Source organism: Penicillium crustosum, assembly GCF_028827405.1.
Source record: "Penicillium crustosum strain IBT 35664 chromosome Unknown utg000002l_segment0_segment0, whole genome shotgun sequence".
NCBI lineage: Eukaryota > Fungi > Ascomycota > Eurotiomycetes > Eurotiales > Aspergillaceae > Penicillium > Penicillium crustosum.
Window position 1 is genome coordinate 2,605,283 of NW_026623123.1, and position 20,322 is coordinate 2,625,604.

General features: G+C 47.4%; 8 protein-coding genes across 8 annotated transcripts; 4 read left to right on the forward strand and 4 right to left on the reverse strand.

The window, feature by feature from the left end:
- Positions 1-572: 572 nt before the first annotated feature.
- On the reverse strand, positions 573-2,155 carry N7487_004493 (putative FAD-dependent oxygenase; the record flags this gene model as incomplete). Its single annotated transcript, XM_056872240.1, has 2 exons — positions 573-1,811; positions 1,883-2,155. 2 exons carry the CDS (start codon positions 2,153-2,155, stop codon positions 573-575), a joined length of 1,512 nt encoding a protein of 503 aa, XP_056729960.1.
- Positions 2,156-3,547: 1,392 nt separating this feature from the next.
- On the forward strand, positions 3,548-5,059 carry N7487_004494 (uncharacterized protein; the record flags this gene model as incomplete). Its single annotated transcript, XM_056872241.1, has 6 exons — positions 3,548-3,724; positions 3,785-3,912; positions 3,977-4,076; positions 4,134-4,275; positions 4,329-4,537; positions 4,610-5,059. The coding sequence occupies 6 exons, from the start codon at positions 3,548-3,550 to the stop codon at positions 5,057-5,059; spliced, it is 1,206 nt and encodes a 401-aa protein (XP_056729961.1).
- A 683-nt stretch (positions 5,060-5,742) lies between these two features.
- N7487_004495 (bromodomain-containing protein) lies at positions 5,743-7,067 on the forward strand (the record flags this gene model as incomplete). Its single annotated transcript, XM_056872242.1, has 2 exons — positions 5,743-5,931; positions 5,997-7,067. The coding sequence occupies 2 exons, from the start codon at positions 5,743-5,745 to the stop codon at positions 7,065-7,067; spliced, it is 1,260 nt and encodes a 419-aa protein (XP_056729962.1).
- A 335-nt stretch (positions 7,068-7,402) lies between these two features.
- N7487_004496 (WD40 repeat domain-containing protein) lies at positions 7,403-8,780 on the reverse strand (the record flags this gene model as incomplete). Its single annotated transcript, XM_056872243.1, has 2 exons — positions 8,354-8,780; positions 7,403-8,267 (listed from the first exon to the last, which is right to left on the reverse strand). The coding sequence occupies exons 1-2, from the start codon at positions 8,710-8,712 to the stop codon at positions 7,403-7,405; spliced, it is 1,224 nt and encodes a 407-aa protein (XP_056729963.1). The 5' UTR covers positions 8,713-8,780.
- A 353-nt stretch (positions 8,781-9,133) lies between these two features.
- N7487_004497 (glycoside hydrolase family 7 protein) lies at positions 9,134-10,619 on the reverse strand (the record flags this gene model as incomplete). Its single annotated transcript, XM_056872244.1, has 3 exons — positions 9,134-9,898; positions 9,962-10,345; positions 10,404-10,619. The coding sequence occupies 3 exons, from the start codon at positions 10,617-10,619 to the stop codon at positions 9,134-9,136; spliced, it is 1,365 nt and encodes a 454-aa protein (XP_056729964.1).
- A 4,255-nt stretch (positions 10,620-14,874) lies between these two features.
- Positions 14,875-15,216, forward strand: N7487_004498 (uncharacterized protein; the record flags this gene model as incomplete). Its single annotated transcript, XM_056872245.1, has 1 exon — positions 14,875-15,216. One exon carries the CDS (start codon positions 14,875-14,877, stop codon positions 15,214-15,216), a length of 342 nt encoding a protein of 113 aa, XP_056729965.1.
- Positions 15,217-16,102: 886 nt separating this feature from the next.
- On the forward strand, positions 16,103-16,651 carry N7487_004499 (uncharacterized protein; the record flags this gene model as incomplete). Its single annotated transcript, XM_056872246.1, has 1 exon — positions 16,103-16,651. One exon carries the CDS (start codon positions 16,103-16,105, stop codon positions 16,649-16,651), a length of 549 nt encoding a protein of 182 aa, XP_056729966.1.
- Positions 16,652-17,415: 764 nt separating this feature from the next.
- N7487_004500 (uncharacterized protein) lies at positions 17,416-18,360 on the reverse strand (the record flags this gene model as incomplete). Its single annotated transcript, XM_056872247.1, has 1 exon — positions 17,416-18,360. The coding sequence occupies one exon, from the start codon at positions 18,358-18,360 to the stop codon at positions 17,416-17,418; it is 945 nt and encodes a 314-aa protein (XP_056729967.1).
- Positions 18,361-20,322: the final 1,962 nt, after the last annotated feature.

A 20,322-nucleotide genomic window follows, 5' to 3' on the forward strand; every position in this document is an offset into this window, starting at 1 on the left:
GCAGTCGATGAACGTCGTGCCCATCCGTGGGGCCGTGGGGTTTTATCGGCAGTTGTAATCTGGTGGTTCTCCGGGCCATTGCAAGTTGGCGGTTTTCGTACTTAAGAATTGCCAATTCGTCGTATTATTTGGGTACGCCCAATTCCTTTTGCGTGGCCGTAGATGTTCCGACATAGTGAAAGGATCTACGGAATCTGCGGAAATACCCATCCGTCCACGGGTGGACTCGTAGACGGATATGAATTTCTCCAAACTGCCGAGTGGGGCTTTTCTATATTGGCCGGGCACTCGGAGGCTTGAATTTCAGTCCAGGGTCAGACTATAATAAATTGCATTTAATTTACGGAAATTTCTGTGGACCTAGTGAAATGCATCCGGCACATACGACCCGTAAGGTGCCATGACACCCGAGGTCAGTTACTAACCTTAGAGCCAGCCCCCATAGTAGTAAATTGGATCATATTATTTATAGATTATTCAAACGGTCGTAGCCCAATGTGCTTTGTGGTACACACACCACACACACACACACATGTTATACGTACAGATCCTCAAGCCCTTGCTCAATTGATTTAAGCGATGGGTGCGTAGAAGCTAAACTTGCCAGTCGGGTCATACTTCTTCTTCAAGGCCAGCAGGCGCTGTTCACTGTCGCCATACAGCTGCTTCGTTGTCTCGTCTCCGTAGGCATAGTTGACGTATGCGCGGATGTCATCGAAGCCACTGGCTTCAAAGAGGATATTGCGGAGCTGGTTACCCAGATCAACCGCCTTAGCGGCAACTGTTGCATCGCCGGGCGGGTAGTTGATGAGGGGGGCGGCAAGGAGGTTCTCGCTACGGAAAGCGAAAGAACTCGAGCTGCTAGGGATCGCATGCACGCCTCCGAAGGAGTAACCCTCGAACATGAGGATTGAGTTGTTGTAGGCAGAGGATCCTTTGATAGCAGGTGCGTAGATGTCCCATGCCTTCTTCTGGGCCGCAATGTTGTATGATTGGAGATAGATGGGGAAACGGGGGTTAGCGTACCCGGCATTTTGGCATGGCGGGGAGTCGAGGGCAATGCCGGTCCATGCAGCGAGGTCCTTGTAGGTGCCTGCCTGAGGCACAACGGAAAGCGGTCCGAGGTCGTGGAAAGGCTTGGTGTAAATCGAGTCGACGGCCGTTACTCCCTCCTGGATGATGTAGAAGACGATGACGGGGTTGTTAGCGTCAACATCGGGGTTGTTCATCCAGTACGACCAGTTAATGAGCTCTGCGGGCTGGGTGCCATTCTTCAGAAGATATTCGTTGGCAGCCTCGTAGACAGCCTCGACTTTATCGCCACTAAAAGAGATTGTCTCGATAGCCCAGTCACGGTGCTGGATATCATAGATCTTGCTGGTGAGAGAAGTCACAATGCCGAAGTTGTGCCCAGCACCCTTCATCGCCCACCAGAGGTCGGAGCTCTGGTCAATCGTCTGCAAGGTACCGTCGGCAAGAACAACGTTCATAGAAACGAACTGGTCAGAGACGAGTCCGTGGTGGCCCTGGAGCCATCCATGTCCACCGCCAAGAGCCGGCCCGAGAAGACTGACACATTCACAGGTTCCAGTAACTGTCTGCTTTCCTGCGGCCCAAAGCGAGTCGGTAACCACCTTAGACATGGTTCCTCCACCCATAGTGGCCGTCTTGCCATCTGCGGCAATGTTGACGCTGCTCAGCTGGCTCAGCGAGATTCCGACGCCATGGTCCATCTTACCCAGCGAAATGAGGGCTCCGTGGACACCATTGTACGTGAGGAAGGGCAGGTCCTTCTTGTTGGCGAATTTCACCTAAACCGTCGTCACAATAAGTATTTGTCCTTGCCTCATTGACATATATAGATAACAAGATGATAACCTACCGTCTCAACAACATCGTTCTCATTACCGGCCACAACGACAATGTTAACCTTAGGTTCAGCTAGAGCAGACCACCGCGTTGTGACATCCGTGAACCCAGTTGACCCCGGGGAATACACCTTGGCAGTGCTCGAAAGCTTCTTTCCAAGCGCCTCCAAGTCAGCATCGCCTCGCGGGCAAAGGCCTCCCTCGATACCGCTAGGGAGAGTCAAAGAGGCCGCGGAAAAGGCCCAAGCCGCAACGGCCGTGATCACCTCTAACTTGAAATGATACATTCCTCAAAATGAGTAACTATGTCTTGGATTTGTGAAGACAAAAAAAAAAGCAAAAAGCAAATGCCCCTTGCGTTCTCGTCAAAGGTCAGGGAAAAAAAGTGGGTATGCTATGCTGCACCTCGGTAGGAATCCCTGTTAATTGTGCGGTTCTCTCTATTTATTACATGTTATTTACGGCGGTTGTAAAACTACCCTAGAGTTAGTTTGGTTAGATGGTTTCTCGATATTATTTAGATCGAATTTAATATCGCATTACAATGATATTAATTTTTGAAAAACCTCAATAACGTATAACATAGTAGTGATTGAACAAAGAAGTCCACCCCGCCCTAGTGGTCCTTTTATGCACGGTTTCGTAGCACGGCCCAATATGTTCGACTGGTTATGAACCTCCCCACGTTCCATATTTGCACTCTCTGATCGTCCGGTTCTATGCCCTCTTTATCTTTTGCTCCCAGATTAGAAGTGTACCGGGAGACTCTCCCATGCACCACGCTAATGCAGGGGCTAGTCTTATTGGGTATGTTACATCCGCCGTTTGCCTAAATCACCACGGGCGGCCCGAATAGTAAGCGCAACCATCTGACCTGAATAATTATTAAGTTCCACTCTAGTGTTAGAATGGAACATCCTTATCTACATTTTGGTTGGACATGAATACCGGGGTGGCCCCCAACCTGCCGACCATCGCGCCTTGAGAAGGTTCCACTATTAGCTCGCTACTGGACATCCCCCAACTAGGTACGTACTCCGTATGTGTTTTATATTTCATTTCGGGATTTAATTTGAAGGATTCCACTTAATATATCATGCAATTTGAATTTTCTTTAGATTAAACTTTTTTTAAAAAAAATCTTTTTTCATCCATTAGGGGCAATGCATGGTCTATATCTGGCAAATGTCCTTCTTGCCATGTGGGAGACTAGTAAAACTGTACATCATACCTAGGTAATCGAACGGGTAGGTACGGAACCAGCTGAAGAATCGACGGGTACACGTGGAAACCCAGGGATCGATAAAAATACAGATTCATTTGGGTAATTTAGGTAATTTAGTAAAACTCTATCTTGATCAACGTTGGAACTTTCCAAGATAGGAATTTGGTTCCAAGGTTTCAAGGTTCTCATCAACGGAATGAGCCAGACCTTGTCTAAGGTTCATCTAATAGAAAATAACTGAAAAATTGGATCGAGGATAGCGCCCGCTCTCGTACCGGTATCTTCACTGCTCTTGGATTTATCTTGTTATTAGGGTTAAATCATATCCAGCGAATGAGGAACGATTCGCGCTAGTGCAGGGGAGATAATCTTCTTCTACCTTTCTCCATTTTCATGCGGAAATCTTCTCTGCGCTAATATCGATCCCCGCTATTCTTCACAAATCTCGACCGCCATGGCATTTGGCTTGGAGGTACGAGATGCGGCGTCCGAAGCACACAAGGCCACAGTTGAATTATGGACGTTATATGGAATTGCCGTTGCCGTGACAATTCTCAGAACATACGCTCGAAGCAAAACCGGAGGATGGAGGAATTTACGGCTCGATGACTATCTTATATGGGTTGCAATTGTGATTAACTCCAATTGACCATGCGTCGTTCTACTGGGTGCTGACTTGCAATCCATATAGATACTCTATACTGCACAAGCATCACTTGCACATAGTGTGGGCAATGTGTCTGGTGGCCTCGCCAACAACGGCATGACAACTGCCCAGCGCGAGGCACTATCGCCCAACAACCCAGCTTACAGAGCCAGGTATGTCTCCCCAAATTGTCAATTCAAGACCAAATTTGAATACGATCACCAACCATTTGATTAGAGTGATTGGCTCCAAGATTCAGATCGCGGGCTGGAGTACTTATGCGGCATTGATTAATTCAATCAAACTGTCCATGCTGGCATTCTACGTTCGACTGATGGTATTGATCTCCATAATTTCCGACGGTAGTTCGCAACAAATAAGTAACACCCAACAGGATGGCCTTGGCCGGCGTTATCACATTCCCATTTATGTTGGTTTTGGCCTTGTTATCGGCAGTTTTCTCGCAAGTATCATCACAATCTTTGCGGCATGTCGACCATTCCACAAAAATTGGCAGATCAATCCGGATCCCGGCAGTGAGACTCTCATCTTGTCCTAAGCGCTTAACGTCTGCTAACTATGCCCCTAGACGTGTGCCAACCAGCCATTTCCACACCGGTCATCGCAGTAACATTCGCCTCAAACCTTATTACTGATCCATACCTCATATTCATCCCGATTCCAATGCTTTGGCAATCGAGTCTAAAGCCCTTAAAGAAGCTCGCAGCCACTATCGTACTCAGTTCGGGTGTCTTTGTTCTCGTCTGCGCTACTATTAAGAGTGTTTTCCTCCTAGTGGTGAGTTTCAATATATTCGCATCTCCCCCAGCTCAAAGGTATTTGTCTAACTTGATTGACTGGTATCTATAGGATCCTGAAGATGGCGCACAACTCGCCAATGAATGGGGCACCCGCGAAACATTCGTTGCAGTCGTCACGACCAATCTTCCCATGATCTTTCACCTCTTCAGAATTTGGCTCAGCAAGATTTTCGGCAGCCAATTTCAGTCATCTCACAAGACGCATAAATCGCCCTCAGGTGGTTTCCGGAGTATTGGTGGCGGAGGTGACTATGCCAGTCGGAAAGGTCAGGGCCCTGCGAGTTCGGATCCTATGACCATTGGCATGTCATTTACCGAGAGTGAGGAACGGATGATGGAAGATGTGAAGATGCAGAACTTAAAGGCATATCCGACAGCTATTCCTGGTAACCCAGCCTCGGGTGCTATCATGGTCTCGAATCAGATTGATATCACCCATGAGACTCGAACCATACCACAGAGTGAACAGCCTGTGAAAAAAGGAACAGAGGCATGGTAAATCGGGATTTTAAAGGCGTCGGGGTTTTATAGATATCTAGCTAGGGTTAATAATGTATATTCCAATTTCAGACTTTCCAACACTAGAATATTTCTCTATTACGCACCTTAGATCCCCAAAGTCAAAACAGACACACTGAGTAGATAGTTATACAAAGCAAGCCATCTTTCCTCAGGTCATAGTAGGTGTCGAGTGCGATCTACGTTTCCACACAAGGTACTTGCAACAATTCGATTTCTGTCAAAGACGACGCTAAAGGTGATGGGATCATCCAGATGTGCACATCACTGGGGCCGGTAGATCTCTCTCGCTCCACTCGTCCCCTGTCTTCTTCTTCTTCTCTATCCGGTCCGTGCGCTCTCTATACTTTTCGGGCGAATGCATGGTCTTTTTTTTCTCTTATCATCTTTTACGTGTCTTCCCTAGAAAAGGTCCACTTTCAGTATATCTCAACCCTTCCAGGAAACCTGGAACCAGTCAGTGTTTATATAAGCGAAAACAAGGGGCCAGTGAGCTTTGACCGCCGGGTCCTACGCGGAACGGACCTCTGACCTCGGATTTCACTGAACTCGGCATATATATTATCGAGGGAAGAAGATCGCAATCATTTCAGAGAGCCCGAGATTCACCTACGCTAGTTTACACACCATCCATCACAAGTTACGATTCGCCAACACACCTAAATGGACAAAACAAAGTCGCAATCATTCCCAGCCGACAGAGGACCAATTCCCCTCGTCGCGAAGCGCACAACCTGTGAAGAGCCAAACATCGCCCCCGATTGCAAAAGAGTCAAACGGTTTCATGATGGGTTGACAGAGTCGGATGTCAAAACTCCTGGTCTACCCTGGAGGGTTCCTTTCCCAGAAAAGGTATGCTAGCTAGGGCCCTTAGATGTAAAAAAAAAAAAAAAAAAATCTTCTAACTATTCCAAAAGCCTGCAGTTTTGGAAGAACGAAATGGCGAGATCGAGTTCAGAGTTGTCAACAATGATGGCTCCCGAGAGAGTACGATTATTCTTACGGGTCTTAAATGCATATTTCAAAGGCAACTTCCAGAAATGCCTAAGGATTATATCGCACGTCTTGTCTACGACCGTACTCATTTATCGATCGCTATCGTCAAAATGCCTCTAGAGGTCATTGGTGGCATATCAATCCGAGAATTCCGAGACCGCAAGTTTGCCGAAATCGTTTTTTGTGCAGTTTCGTCTGATCAGCAGGTGAAAGGCTACGGAGCGCATCTCATGGCCCATCTCAAGGATTATGTTAGAGCTACTTCTCCTGTGATGCATTTTCTAACCTATGCCGATAATCATGCCACCGGGTATTTTCAAAAGCAAGGTTTTACTAAGGAGATCACTCTCGACAAGTCTATCTGGAAGGGATGTATTAAGGATTACGAGGGAGGGACACTTATGCAATGCTCTATGCTTGCCCGAATACGGTATCTCGAGGTTGGTCGAATGCTTCTCAAGCAGAAAGCATCCGTTCTAGCCAAAATACGCACCTTGAGCAAAAACCATATAATTCATCTACCGCCTCCGCAATGGGCTAACGCTAGCGACGGCGTCGTGGTTCCACTCGATCCACTCTCTATCCCCGCCATCCGAGCAACTGGTTGGTCTCCAGATATGGACGAGTTAGGGCGAGACTCATGCCACGGATCCCGTTTCAAAGGACCTCATTTCAACGAACTTCGACGTTTCTTGAATGAAATCCAAAACCATAACCAAGCATGGCCCTTCCTCAATCCAGTCGACAAAGATGAAATCCCTGATTATTACAAGACCATCGCATCACCAATGGACCTGTCGACTATCGAAGGAAGATTGGAGCTTTACACTTCTCCGAAAGAGCTTGTCGATGATCTCAAATTGATTTTCAGTAATTGTCGACAGTATAATGACGCTACAACTATATACGCTAAGTGTGCGGTCAAGCTGGAGAAGTACATGTGGAAACTCATCAAGGAGATTCCGGAGTGGTCTGACTTGCTTGAGGAATGATTCGTTGGTGCATTCTTTGGAGGTGTATGTGTTGCTGAATGGAACGATATTTTTGTGTGGTTGGAGTCGGTATCGGGCGATTAGGTTTCGAGCTGCGATATAGAGCAAGGTGTCAATGATACCAATATATACTGCAATTCCCACAATAGCATCGGAAAACAACCCGTAGGAACAAACTCAAGCCAAGTAAGGGGGAAACAATGGAGATAATAAATATTCTTCCTCCAATTGGCTCTTAGAAACCCTAACACCAACGCTATGTACACTTTTTTCTTATTTTCGGGCTGAACAATTGATCTGCAGATGTGGGTATCAGATAATGGGGTATTTAGACATTAGTCCAGGTCGTGGAAGGCCATGACATGCTGTCCACCACTGCGGTCCTTGCTCTTGGACTTCTTGCGCTTCTTTCGGTCCTTCGGATCCTCGCGGCGTTCCGCATCGCTATCATCCGAATCTTTATCGTCATCACTATCATCCATCATGTCTTCATCACCAGATCCATCACCGACGTTGTCCTCAGCCTCGTGCCAAACCTTGACGGTTTGACCACCACCAGAGACCATACGGCCCTCCACATCAAAGCCCAAGCCCACAACACCATCGATCTCATCGTGCACAACCTCAGAAACGACTTGGTTGGGTCCGATGCGCACGAACTTCACCTTTCCGCTTGAGAGGCCTGCAGCCACCACCTTGCCCAAGTAGTCAGGTCCAACTGCCATTGTCTCGATGGAATCCCCGCCGTCGGAATTGCGGTCGACGTAGATCCGCTCATCCTGGTCATCCCACGCGCCCTTCTCCCAGAGGGTGATGATACCGCTGGCTCCACCAACGATAAGCTTCTCGCCCCTACTGGTTCCACTGGAAGGCAGGCCACCCATAAAGGCGGAGCTAACCAATTCTTCTTCCTGGTTCTCGCTGCGCACCAGAACGCCCCTCCGGAGATCCGTCACGGCCAGGGTTGTTCCACCAGTAGTAACCCACTGCTTGCTGAAGCCCGAGGTGCTAGTTTCGGAAGCCGGGAGAGGAGTAAGAGATGAGATGTAGTCGTCGTGGGGGTGGTGCGACTGCCCAGGCCGCGCGGACACCTTGGAGTATGGGATACGGAGATCGTAGAGGTGCAGAGCGCTTGAGTCGGTACCGAGAAGAAGAGTTTGAGGAGAGAGGGCGTGGATCATGGTTGGCGCATCAACGGAGCTATATGAGATCAAAAAAAAAACGACAGGTCAGCCAAATGCGAATGTCCGGATTGCAACGCTTGATGTTCGGGAGAGGCCCTTTACCCGTTCTTCTCAAGAGGAATCACAATCTTGTTTTGCACCTGACCCGTCTCTGTGCTTGCAGCCTTCACCATACCGTCTGTACCAGCCGAGTAAAGTGTTTTTCCATCCGTACTGAACCCTAGGGTGCGGCAGCTACCCTTGTGTCGCCGAGTTCTCCACATTGTGTCAATGTGGCCCTTTCCGGCGCGGGCCGATGAATTTGGTGCGGCATCTTCATCATCCTCTCCTTCTAAGGAAGGTAGTCGGAAGGTCTGTACGTGACCCGAGGCCAAACCGACAGAGACTACGGGCTCCTCGGGGTGGATAGCCTGAGCGAACAGGTCCGAGGAAAGCGGAAGCGTGCATACCGTGTCGAACATGGTTGCGAATTGCGACAGAAATAACAGAAAATCCGAAGGCTTCTAGTGAGCCTAGTAAAAATCTGAATTCGGGTGAATTGAATCAAAAGAATCAATTGCAAAAAGCTGGAGCTTTGGAGCTGGCCTTTTTTTTTCTGCCGGGCCGAGAATATCCCGACCGCCTTATTTTACTTGTTCAGGTTCAAATCGGTAAATGACATCAATTCAATTCTGTAAATCACTCTGGTTCTAAGAAAGAAAAGACAAATAAAATCAAGAATACAAACAACTATGAACGAAAGAAGGCTTATATACCATTCACCATTTTCTTCCAAATTTCCAAATTAGGCATTTGCTGCCACTGGCGCAAGGATTTATGCACCACGAAGATCCCGCATTCCAGGTGTAGCTGAGTTCAGCAAGTACCTATCATGTTGACTCTTTAGGAAGCGTAGGTAGAGCCAATAGGTCCAACCTTGATGTTGGAGTAGGTCACCTTGGCCGAGCCCGACTCACCCTCAATGGTCGCTGGGTCGCCGGAGGTGGTGGCGCATGTACCGCGAGCAGCACCAGGATCGGAGGCAGAGGCATCAGTGGGGTAGACCTCGCCGTCCAACCAGAGCATGTTAGCATAGTGGTCATCCCACAAGCTCATGACCAAAACCATTCCCTGGTCCAAACCCTCGCCCATGCCAGCCAGACCACCTTTCTGGGCGAAGACATCCTCATCGCCGAAGGCTTTCTTCTGGGCTGTGCAGAAGTCCGAGGTGATAGAGTTTCCGGTGACACCGCTAACTTCCGAGGCAGAGTTGGCGATAACCTTTCCATCCTGCACGTAGATGCGCTTGATCTCGCTGAGGGCGCCAGTATCGGTGCCGTCACTGGTGATGAACTGAGTAACAACAGTCATCTTGGACTTGGTGTCGACGGTCTTGCCAGGGCCGAAGAAGGTCTCGTTACCCATGCGGAAGGAGTTGAAATCGCATCCATCGGGATCGCAGGTTCCTGCATAGCGAGTAGAGGAGTAGGTTCCGCCACACTTGTCGCCCTCGCACATGGTCTGTTCGGGGCTCTCGCAAGGGTGAGGCGTGTAGGCCGTGGAAATGCTATTGGCTTCCCAGATATCCATCTCAGGGCAGCAAGATCCGTGGCCGCCAACACCGGCGTTCTTGTCGTTCTCGGAAGGCACCCAGCCGTCCACGTTGGCCTGTATCGCGCATTAGTCATTTTTCTCACGAGCTTTTCGACCTTGACCAGTATAACGACTCACCTGGCCGTTGATGAACTTCAGATCACGAGGGCACTGAGAGTCACAGTAGCCAGTTCCGTACTTGGCGCCTGCCTTGTTGCCATCGTACTTAGCCATGCCACCATCGGCATCCATGGACACAAAGTACAGAGCTCCATTGAGTCCGCAGGGCAGAGCGGAGGTGTCCACATCGAATGTGAACTCCTGGTTCTTCAGCTTGAAAATCTGGTAGGTACTATCGTCCTCCATCAAGAACAGACGAGAGCCAACGTTGGCTCCAGTGACAAAGCTCAAAGTGAGGGCATTGCCATCGGTGGTCGCACCGTAGGTGGCGGCGTAGTCAGCGCCCTCCAGAGCACAGTTTGTGGCGCAAGTCTTGTCATCAGGGCAGAGAGTCGCATCCCACTAGTATCAAAAGGTCAACAAATGTGAACGCTCATCTTCACTATTTGGAATTTCTTACCTCGTTTCCAGTGTAGCAGTTGGTGTACCCATCGACAGAGTGAAGCCAGCGCCAGTTGGCATCGATGACAACAGAACCCTTCTGGTCAGTGCAACTGCCCTTGGCAGTGCACTTTTGCCAGGTCAAAGAGGGATGGGTCTCGGGCTTCGATGTGCCAACCTGCTGAGCATGGGCTGCCGCCGCCAGGGCGGAGAAAAGGACTGCGCGTCGATACATTGCGGATGAATGAGAAGGGTCGGTTTGCAATATGATCTTGTTTAATTGTTATCTGGCCTGCAGTTGATGAACAGAAATAATCTCGGGGTGGGAATAGATCTTTATATGTCTTTCCTACGCATGGGATTCTAAGTCATTGCCATGCGAACCTTGACTAGGGTGCTTTTGGATACCATGACCGGTGTAACGGACCGTTGATGCCGTTGCCAAATTGGTACGGATAGAGAGCCCACAATCATCAATCTAGTATCGACTTCCATACTGGGTGACCTCCGGCGTCGTGGGTACATTGGTTTGAGAGTGGAAACGGGGCCTGGATCAGGAAGGGAATGATCATCGCCGGATAACTGTGGTGAGGTGCACATCCCGGCTGATATTGGAGTGGATAAACATGGATTAATTGTTTCAACATCCGTGAAGACGGAGAATCCCCCGATCCAGTTCTGTCGATGTATAAGATTCAGGGAACTTAATAACTAGTGCAAGGGGCAATGACTGCAAATGAGTACGCTTTGAGGTATGTTCCCTGTCGATCTTTCATTCATACGTCAGGACCAGTGTTGTCTGGGTAGAAACTTGGCTATACGGTTAAACTACTCCCTATAGTCAACAGAATAAAAGATCATGAGACACTTTGTGGGGTTGAAGGGGGTTGAAGCCTGCCAAGAGCGCCGCTAGATGGAATGGGCGCTATAGCGCTCCCGAGGTCCTCCACTAACATCAAACCCCCGGAAGGCTTTTCTTGGTGTCAGACAATGTGGGATACTGCCAGGCGTTAAGCCCAAACATGGAAGATTGTTCTGCGGACCCTTCGGACATAAAGCGTTTCAGTCCGAAACCATGATATTGTGAAAGGGCAAAATGACTCCCTTGCAATATTAGCTGCATAGCATTAATGATTACATATTTGTTACCACCAGTCTTGATATAGCGCTTAGAACAATCCTCAGTTTCGTTGGGGACATATTAATTTGAAATCAAGGCTCTATCTATACATACTAGTCGCTATCGCAAAGGTTACCATCGAGCATAGACTAAGCCTATGCATAGATCATGATCTCTCGCATTTCCTTGGGTATCTCACTCTGAAATGAGACATAAACTAAGCACAGTAGATCAACAGCGCGATGATCTGATTTGTGGAGACATGGCACATGATATTGGACGGATTGCCAACCGGAGTAGCGGAAGTAAAGAAGGTAAGATGAAGGAAACATATTAGGTCTTGGCTATTACTGTGGGTCGTATTGCGGGGTTCACCAGTAGTATCGAGAATACTCCAAAGGGAAACATTAGGCCCTGGCAGTACCGCAGAGCCGGTGTTTCAGGATTCTGATGCCGGATGTGCCGCGGCCTGTTTCGCGAATCGAATGCTCAAAAGGCGGCGCGTAAACAATATAGCTCCAAAGTGACTTCTTGTACAAGATATTGGCGAATGGGAGGGGTGTAATTCTACCGAACGGAGAAATGAGGGTGCTCCCCTGCATCCTAGCAGTTGCATGTGGGACCTGGCGACAGCCCTAAGATCCTATGTCTTTGCCGGGTATCATGATATCTCAACCTGCCTGCTCGTTGATCCAGGATCAGATACGGGAAATTCCGAGGAGTAATATATCAAGGTTACATCTGTCCAAGTTGTTGTTGCCTGTCCTGCAGACTCCATGAAGCGCAGGTGGCCAGATTCGACACGGTAATTACCCGTCAGTAGACAAGCCCAGCGTTGACCTGTGCTCCAATGGAACCGAACAAAGTGCTCCTTCTATTAGTGGACAAATTTCCCCGGATATGGTTATGCGGCTGGCAATTTGCCAATCATTGAACATGGGAATGATCTCGGGTAGGGTAGGCTAATGCGCATAAAATTGCATGGGTCTTCAAGGGTGACTAGTATGTCGATCGTTTCCTGTTGTGATGGGTGTCTTCAGGGCTGGGTTGAACATATTCCATTCCCGTGTTACTTTGGGCTGAATATCTTCAAAACTACTTGGATAGGGGGCATTAGTGCTTATATCGATGCGGGGGAATACCCGGTGCGGTCTATGGGAAAAAGCGATGCAATATTGGGGATATTTTCGAAGCAATTTAATGAATCCTCATCATGCATAGTTTCTATCTACATGAAGCTTCTGGGTGGAGAGGTTGCATCAAGGGGTTTATTTAGGACTAGGTACAAAGAATTGTATGTAGGAAATATGGACTCATTGTTCTATGCGAGACTAACTATATCGCTATCACATCATGAATCGAGGGAAAGAGAAAAAAAGAAAAAGAGGGGAAAAAAAGAGAGAGAAAAAATGAACTCCGATGGGGGGATTCGAACCCCCGTTAGTGCTGTTCAATGTCCCAAAGAGGAACTTGAAAGAGCACAGTGATAACCCCTACACTACATCGGAATGTTATATACTTTTGAGATATCGAGATATACTTATCCTAAAGTTCTACTAATCAGTCCATTCTCGTGTTGTCGTTGACCTTCGAAGGTTCTACTAGATAATTATATATTTTGTTAGAACACCACAATCTAAAAATTAAAAAAAAAAAAAAAAGGGTGATAGGGTTATAATTAGCAAGAATTCTAATCCAACGAACTAAATGGTTGACTTTTTTTTAACTATGGTAAATATAAGCAGCCGAATGTGACGAACCAAAAGGAAGCAGCGAGGCATATATATATATATATCTAGCCAATACTGGTTCAACAAAATCCACGTGGGGGGCATAATCTTTAATTATGCCCCCTTCCCACCGTTTTTTGATACCATTTCCCGAAAACTGCTTCTCCTCCTCCTTCTTCCTCCCCCTCTCCTTCTTCCTTTGACACAGACCAGTTTTATCAGCCCACCATCGGTCATGAGTATGGGCTACTTCAGAGGAAAGCCTATAAGCAATATCGCCTCCCTGGGCGGAAAGAAGGTACCCTTGGGATTCAATGACTGAAGTCTTACCCATAGAGAGTGTACACCTGGGTCCACCTTTGGTGATGTCCTTTGGTGACAACATATAGTTTCATTGTAGAAATTATAGCGCCGAAGCACGAAGACAAGGCATCCATAATCGAAGATATTATAGTTATATACTCACTTATACCATCCACCCCTTCCCCATGTTCAATCTACCTCGTTACTTTCATTACTAAGAATGAAAATCATGCATGCTGCTGTGCGTGGCGTCTCAAAGTATCTTCTCAACAAAGCATGTGATCATCCACTATACAAGTTAGGTACTATCGTTAAGATCCCATCCCCCGTTGTTTGCTTGCAGACTGAGCGCTTGTTTTCTAGTTTTAGAGTATTGAAAAAAAGTCACCTTGCAAGAACAACAACTAATATTGATGTCAAAAATATGTTATCAAAAAATCAGAATTAAAAAAAGAATTCTCCGATGGGGGGATTCGAACCCCCGTTAGTGCTGTGAAAGAGCACAGTGATAACCCCTACACTACATCGGAATGTGATGACATACAGCCCCCTATTTTATTTATTGTTCTCATGCTATCAATATGCGGTACTCTATTGCAGGCAAGGCGAGTGTGGTTTTCAACCCTGGATGGATGCGACGAAATTCGCCCATATCATTTGTCTTGTCTATGCCTTCCTCTCCAAGATTTCCTTAAGCTGACAGAAGGACATTGAAACCCGTCAGATATGCAATATTCCCACAAAAGTACCTCCGACGGTGCCATTGTCGAGGTGCAGCGTGCGTGCTGTCAACGAGGGCGCCCAATGTCAGGGTCGATTCGAGGGTTGTGAGGGATTTCAGCGGGTCATAGGGACGTATAATGGGATGCCCAGCCTAACTTCAGCCTATCGCACCTGCAGATCGACATAAGATTGACATAAGATCGGCACAATGCAGCCTGGCATTCTCAGCTTTGCATCGACTAAACAACCAGGCGCAACATGATTCTTCTTTAGGAAAAATACCCAGCCGTAGGGGACGCCTGACTCGTATTTCGCCTATCACATCTATAGATCACCAAAAGGCAAGTAGGCTACATCCCAGCATCCCCAACTTTGCATGATTGAACGACTAGGAGCTCAAAGCCAAGGATGGCTGTGATGTGATTGTTGAGATCTGCAAACAGTCAAACTTCACAATGTCAAGTTTCTAGACTCTTGGCGAGATATTGTCTTTGAATATAAAAAGGGTCTCACGACACGTCTATAGAACCCAGACATCAGCTTGATTCGCATTCAATACACGTATCTCACGAGAAATCTTCACTCTACTATCAATCCCACTTTCTCAAGCAACCATGCATATTGGAAAGACCCTCGCACTCTTCTGCCTTAGCCCCGGGGCTCTTTCATACGTGATCACCGCCTATCGGAACGACGACTGCTCTGGCGAGTCTAAGAGGGTCAATGTGTGGGACAACACATGCAGAGATACCAACATCTTTGCGACCAAGTCCATTCGAGTCGAAACGTACGGAGGTCGTCACCAGAAAGCCACCTTTTTCACAAACAACGGATGCGGTGCTGCTGTGAGCGCAAGGTATGCTTGGTGGGCAGATGGGGGAGACGGTTCCTTTAAGAAGGGCGCGTGCCTGAAATTTGATCGTGACATTCATGCCTACGGCTCCGTTTCGTCTTAGGATCTGACGTGCGTGTAAGTTGTTATATCCTCAAGTGTTCCAGGAGAGTAAGAAAAGAGACTCATACTGCTATGATAGAACAAGGCTTGCCAGTCAATCTGTATCTTCTGTCACGATGCTTGAGGGTATCGTTATACTAGGGATAGGATGACCTTACACCTCGCTGTCTGTGTGATTACTTCATGGACGGAAGGATTTTCCTCGGTTATATAAGACACAATATCACTCTCTTTAATGTGTGGGACATCTTTGAACTGAAACTTTATAATCAGGTCCGTAGTCAAAGTGGCTTTTTAAGAAGCGTTAATATCACAATTTGTATAGTACGCCGTAAATGGTGACACCTGTTGCATGATAATTCCGCTTCCACGCCATGCTACCTGTGCACAATAGGGGGCATAGAACCTCTCACGCCACTTACCCTGCTCAAGATCAACTATCGGTGCCACCCACATATTCTAGCATGGCCCGCTTTGAAGATCTACAAAAGCGAGATCGCCCCCAGCGAACAGAACGCTAAGCCTGAGTGCATTGGGAAAGCCTGGGACGCGATCACAGCTTCCCGCCACCATTTCAAGGGCAAAGGGTTTGCTTGCAAGCGGCGGCTAGTGATCGATGCCAACGGACAGACCGAGCAACTACCAGGGAGTGCATCTCGGCGTAATGATGCCATATCAGCGTCGTGGTCACTTTGCTCAGCACAGTATACGCCTACAGACCCACTCAAGATAGGATCTACCGCGAGGATGTGACATAGGTCAAGCGAGTCATTTAGTGTTTCTCCGCGGAATATGTGGGGTACAAACGATGTTTGACGGTGGCCGGATCACAAGGCCAGGAGTCTAATATCGTCATCTTCATTTTCACAAAGCCCCGAACTAATTTCATGGCTGAAGTCGGCTTGATCTCCAGCGAACAGCAGTTGGATGTGGCCTTGACCCGAGATAAGAAGCTCCTTATAGTGGTTATGAACATGAGAATCTGGAACGCAGAATTTGTCAGGGCCGCAAAGAAAGGCTCTTCTCGCTATCCGGCAGGCTGCCTCAAGAATACTGTAGACAAACGCGATGTATTGAGATGGCTCGACCGAGAGACTGTGGAAAGAGCCTTTGACTCTATTCAGCCTCAGAGGATGCCCGCCGCTCCCGGCTCAACTACTCAAACACAAAAGAAGGAGCAGCGTACCGATACCATCATCACACAGAGCGCCAGGGCAGTAGATGATGAGGTCGCCAAGGCCAATTTGCAGATAAAGCGGATAGAGCTGAATGACAGCATCGAGGGCCGAACGAAAAGCTCTAGGTGTAGAGATGGTAGAGATGAAGTAGATGGGAGCCCGGCAGGACAGCCTCAATACTCAACAGAACGATCTGGATGTACAACAGCAGGCTCTAGTTGTGAAGTGGAAGGAGAAAGGAGATGGAAGCCCGGATGAATAGCATCGATGCTCGTCGTGATGCCCTGGAGGGTACATAAGGCGAAGGATAAGGTTACTCTGCAGGCGGTAGTAGATTGGCCCCCCCCCAAAAGCTGGGCTAACACACATGTTCAAATCGCATCAAAGTTTCCAGTTTCTGTTGCTCTCACTATATGCAGTAAAACTATATTATAACTCACTCCTAGTCGCTATAGGCAATGGGATAATTGAGATATTATGACGATATGATGAATACATGATCGACTATACCATGCCATAAGGAATGAAGGCTCCTCCCTGTAGCTAGTGGAATATTCTTCTTTAATTTACCGGTCCCTATCTGACTTATAGCTACCTCTGTTAATACTTCTGCTGCTAGCCCAAGAGATGCTAGTAAATCTTCTTAGAATTGGTTATATATGGTTATAAGAATAATTCGTAGCTTATAAGGCTTTGGGATGTCATTTTAAGCATCTTTTTAGGTCTGTTGCTTATTTATATATATGTTAAGGCGATAAAAAGTAGTATTTTCTGCAGACAATCCTTTTATATACATGCATGTATGTACTTGATTATATTTTTATACATCGCAAGAAGCGGTCTATACCGCTGCGTATGCCTACAGCACCCCGGCAATTTCCCATTCTATATGTAGAAATTGCCTCTCGACTGATGAAACCATGTTTCCGAAACAGCAGATTAAAGAAACTCGGGGAAAAAAAAAAAAAAAGAGCCACGTCACACATAAATAGTTATACATACGTGAGTACATGCAATTATACCTAACCCCATCTGTTCTTCCCAATGCGCCGATGAACCCGCCGCACATGATCTTTCATATTATCAACACGACTAAATACCCGATTACATCCATCAAACTCGCAAACAATGCTAGGATTGTGCATGCCCTCATGCCGATTCCGGTCCTTTTTGCTTGAAAAACTGCCCTGTTTGGATTTCGAACAACCATCATGCCGACACGGCCAATGCTTGCGGTGTCTGTTGAAATGTTTCCGTAGGTCACAGCCTCTCCGGAAGCGAGCCTCAGAGGTGCACCCCGGGTGAGCGCAACGCCAGAGCCCGTCACCGTCTAGGATACCATATTGCGCTAGGTGGGCTTGGTTGAAGGCGGAGACGGAGGGAGAGGAGACTTCAACATTAGAGAGGGCTGCGGGCGATGAGATACTGCTCGTGGATGTGCCAAAGGAGGATGCTGCTGGGGTGGGTGGAGCGAGGGAGCTGTCGTATGCGAAGTGCATAGGAAGTGGAGATAAGCATTGTTGCGGGTCGGCGGTTGTGTTTCCATCAAAATCAAGCTGTATTTCTTGGCCTATCATTGTCGGTACAAGGCCGAACGTGGACCCGGCGGGGTCGTAGGTTATGGATTCGTAGAGGCTGCCAGCGGATTCACTCCCCAGAAACCAGTCGTTCATGTGTTGTGTGTTGTAGTAACATGACATGTCTTGGAAATCTTGGTCCATGATGGGCTCGCAAGACGGATAGGTTTGATATAGCTGCATAGAGGTCATGCTTTTTGGAGGGATGATATCATTGGCCGAGAAATAACATTGAGGATTTTGATCACTAGGCGCTTTCGGCCCATCATAAAAGCAGCTTAGGGTATCACTGATGGATGATTTCTTTCGGTCGGATACATAACTATCGGATGTGAAGCAAGACGTCGGTGTGTCTTGGAGAACCTGTGTAAAGTACATATCGGGATCCATTGGATTTGTAAAAGTGCTTTAGAAGTGCTTGGAAGAGTTTCCGTCGAGTCGACTAAATGCAGCGACCAGAGAGTGCAGGGATTTGGTTTTTCAATCAACAGATCCCAATTTAAGAGGGCTTTTTGGCACTGCTGGTCCGATATCGAGTTTAAAATGATGGATTTGGTTGGCTTTTTCCTAGGGTTGCCGGTACACTCAAAGTTGAAGAAGAAAATCTCAGGATATTGGTGGCAGGGATGAATATGGTGACTTGCAGGCAAGTAACTTGGGTCTATATATATAAGAAAGAAAAGAAACGAGGCAGTGCTTCCCATAAAAACCCCAATGCACTGAAGATCATTGTCCTAGAAAGGAAAATGAAATAACGAAGGACATTGGCTGTTGGATTGTGAGGCTGAATACGTTACCTTGATAGGTAGATTATTTTTACAAAAGCAAGCATCATGATTATCCATGGCAACTTGTTAAAGCGGGACGGAATGAGTGTTCATGCAGGGTTAGCCTCGGGTCGGCGATAAAGTACATGCTTAATTACGTTAGCGTCGGATCGGCGATAAGTTATATGGTTACTTGGGTACTTGGGTAGGTTTCGGAGACGAGTAGGGCTGTGAAGTATCTGCATTAGCTAATAGCTCTGTAGATGAATTTCCTTAATTGTACATTGTACATTCCACTCTGATAGGCTGACGGTACGTTCCACGAGTTTAGAGGACAAGGGTGTCTACGTATCAACGATCTGCAATGAGGTTACTATGGTTCCCGTCACGTTCAGCTTGGTCATGCTAAATAAAGAAATAGATAGAATACATTTCGAGACAAGAGGGGTTGGACCTTTTGGGAGGGTTACATGTGGGGTGTATACCCTGGAATCCAAAGATATAGCCATGTATTTTCACACACAGCCATTATAACGGTCTATTTCTGAATCCCAAAGGGACGTGGCATTCCCATTGCGGCGACATATATGAAAAAGAAAGTCCCCTAGAACCCACTTTGCGTCACTCTAATTCTTCATACCTTGGAAGTTGTACCCCGGCATTTGGAACGCTTACTAAACACCATCCATGGGATGGCAGCCCTACAGAGGCAAAACTTCCCAAAAATAGAGTCCAGGTGGGTCTGGTGCCATCCAACATCATCGCTTTTCTCGATTCTGTATCGAAGCCTTTGGATGAGGGGCTCCGTACCCAGATTTCTTCAAGTTCCCAAATTCGAACCACGGCATACGTAGATCACCACTGAGAGCCGTATCGTATTATATGCAAGGGCATTGGTGGGACCATACGACAGGAAATACAGTCGGTGCATTAGGAGCACCAAATAATCGATTTCAAAGGTGAAGGTCCGTGGTTCCAAGTCATCCATGCTCTCAAAGTACGGGATTACTTGCTGGAAGAGCCGAATGATTAACTGCAGCTTGGGAGGAATATCCGGAGACCATGTAGAGCTAAAGACACGTTCTCCAACCGAAAAAAGATGGGTTCTATGACTGGACATAAGCGCACCCGTTTTGGGTTTTCAGCCGCCCACTTGGCCAGAAGGTCAAAGACCGGCGGTGAATCTTTTATTATATTCCTCATAAAGTCACAACACAACACAACCATTGATGATAAAAAAAATCAGTTGATGCTCGCTATATTGCGGATTGTGTCTGGGCCTCGGGAGGACGTATTATAGTCTCCTGTAACGATTTTCTTACCCGAGAACGGAGGTGGATCATGTCTCGGAAAGGCTTTTCCACTTTGCTTAGCATAACGGAATTCACGTGGCTCCATGCACGAAAGAGAAACGAGACTTTGGAGACATGGATACGGTCTGCAGTGACAGTCAGTCAGTCTCATCTCACGCAAAGCTGCTAGCGTTGCAGATTGATTCGTGTGCTTACAGTAGCCAACAGGAAGATCGACATTCGAAACGGAAGACAGGGAAAAAAAAGGCCTCTCCGGCTCGGGGAGGCTGGTA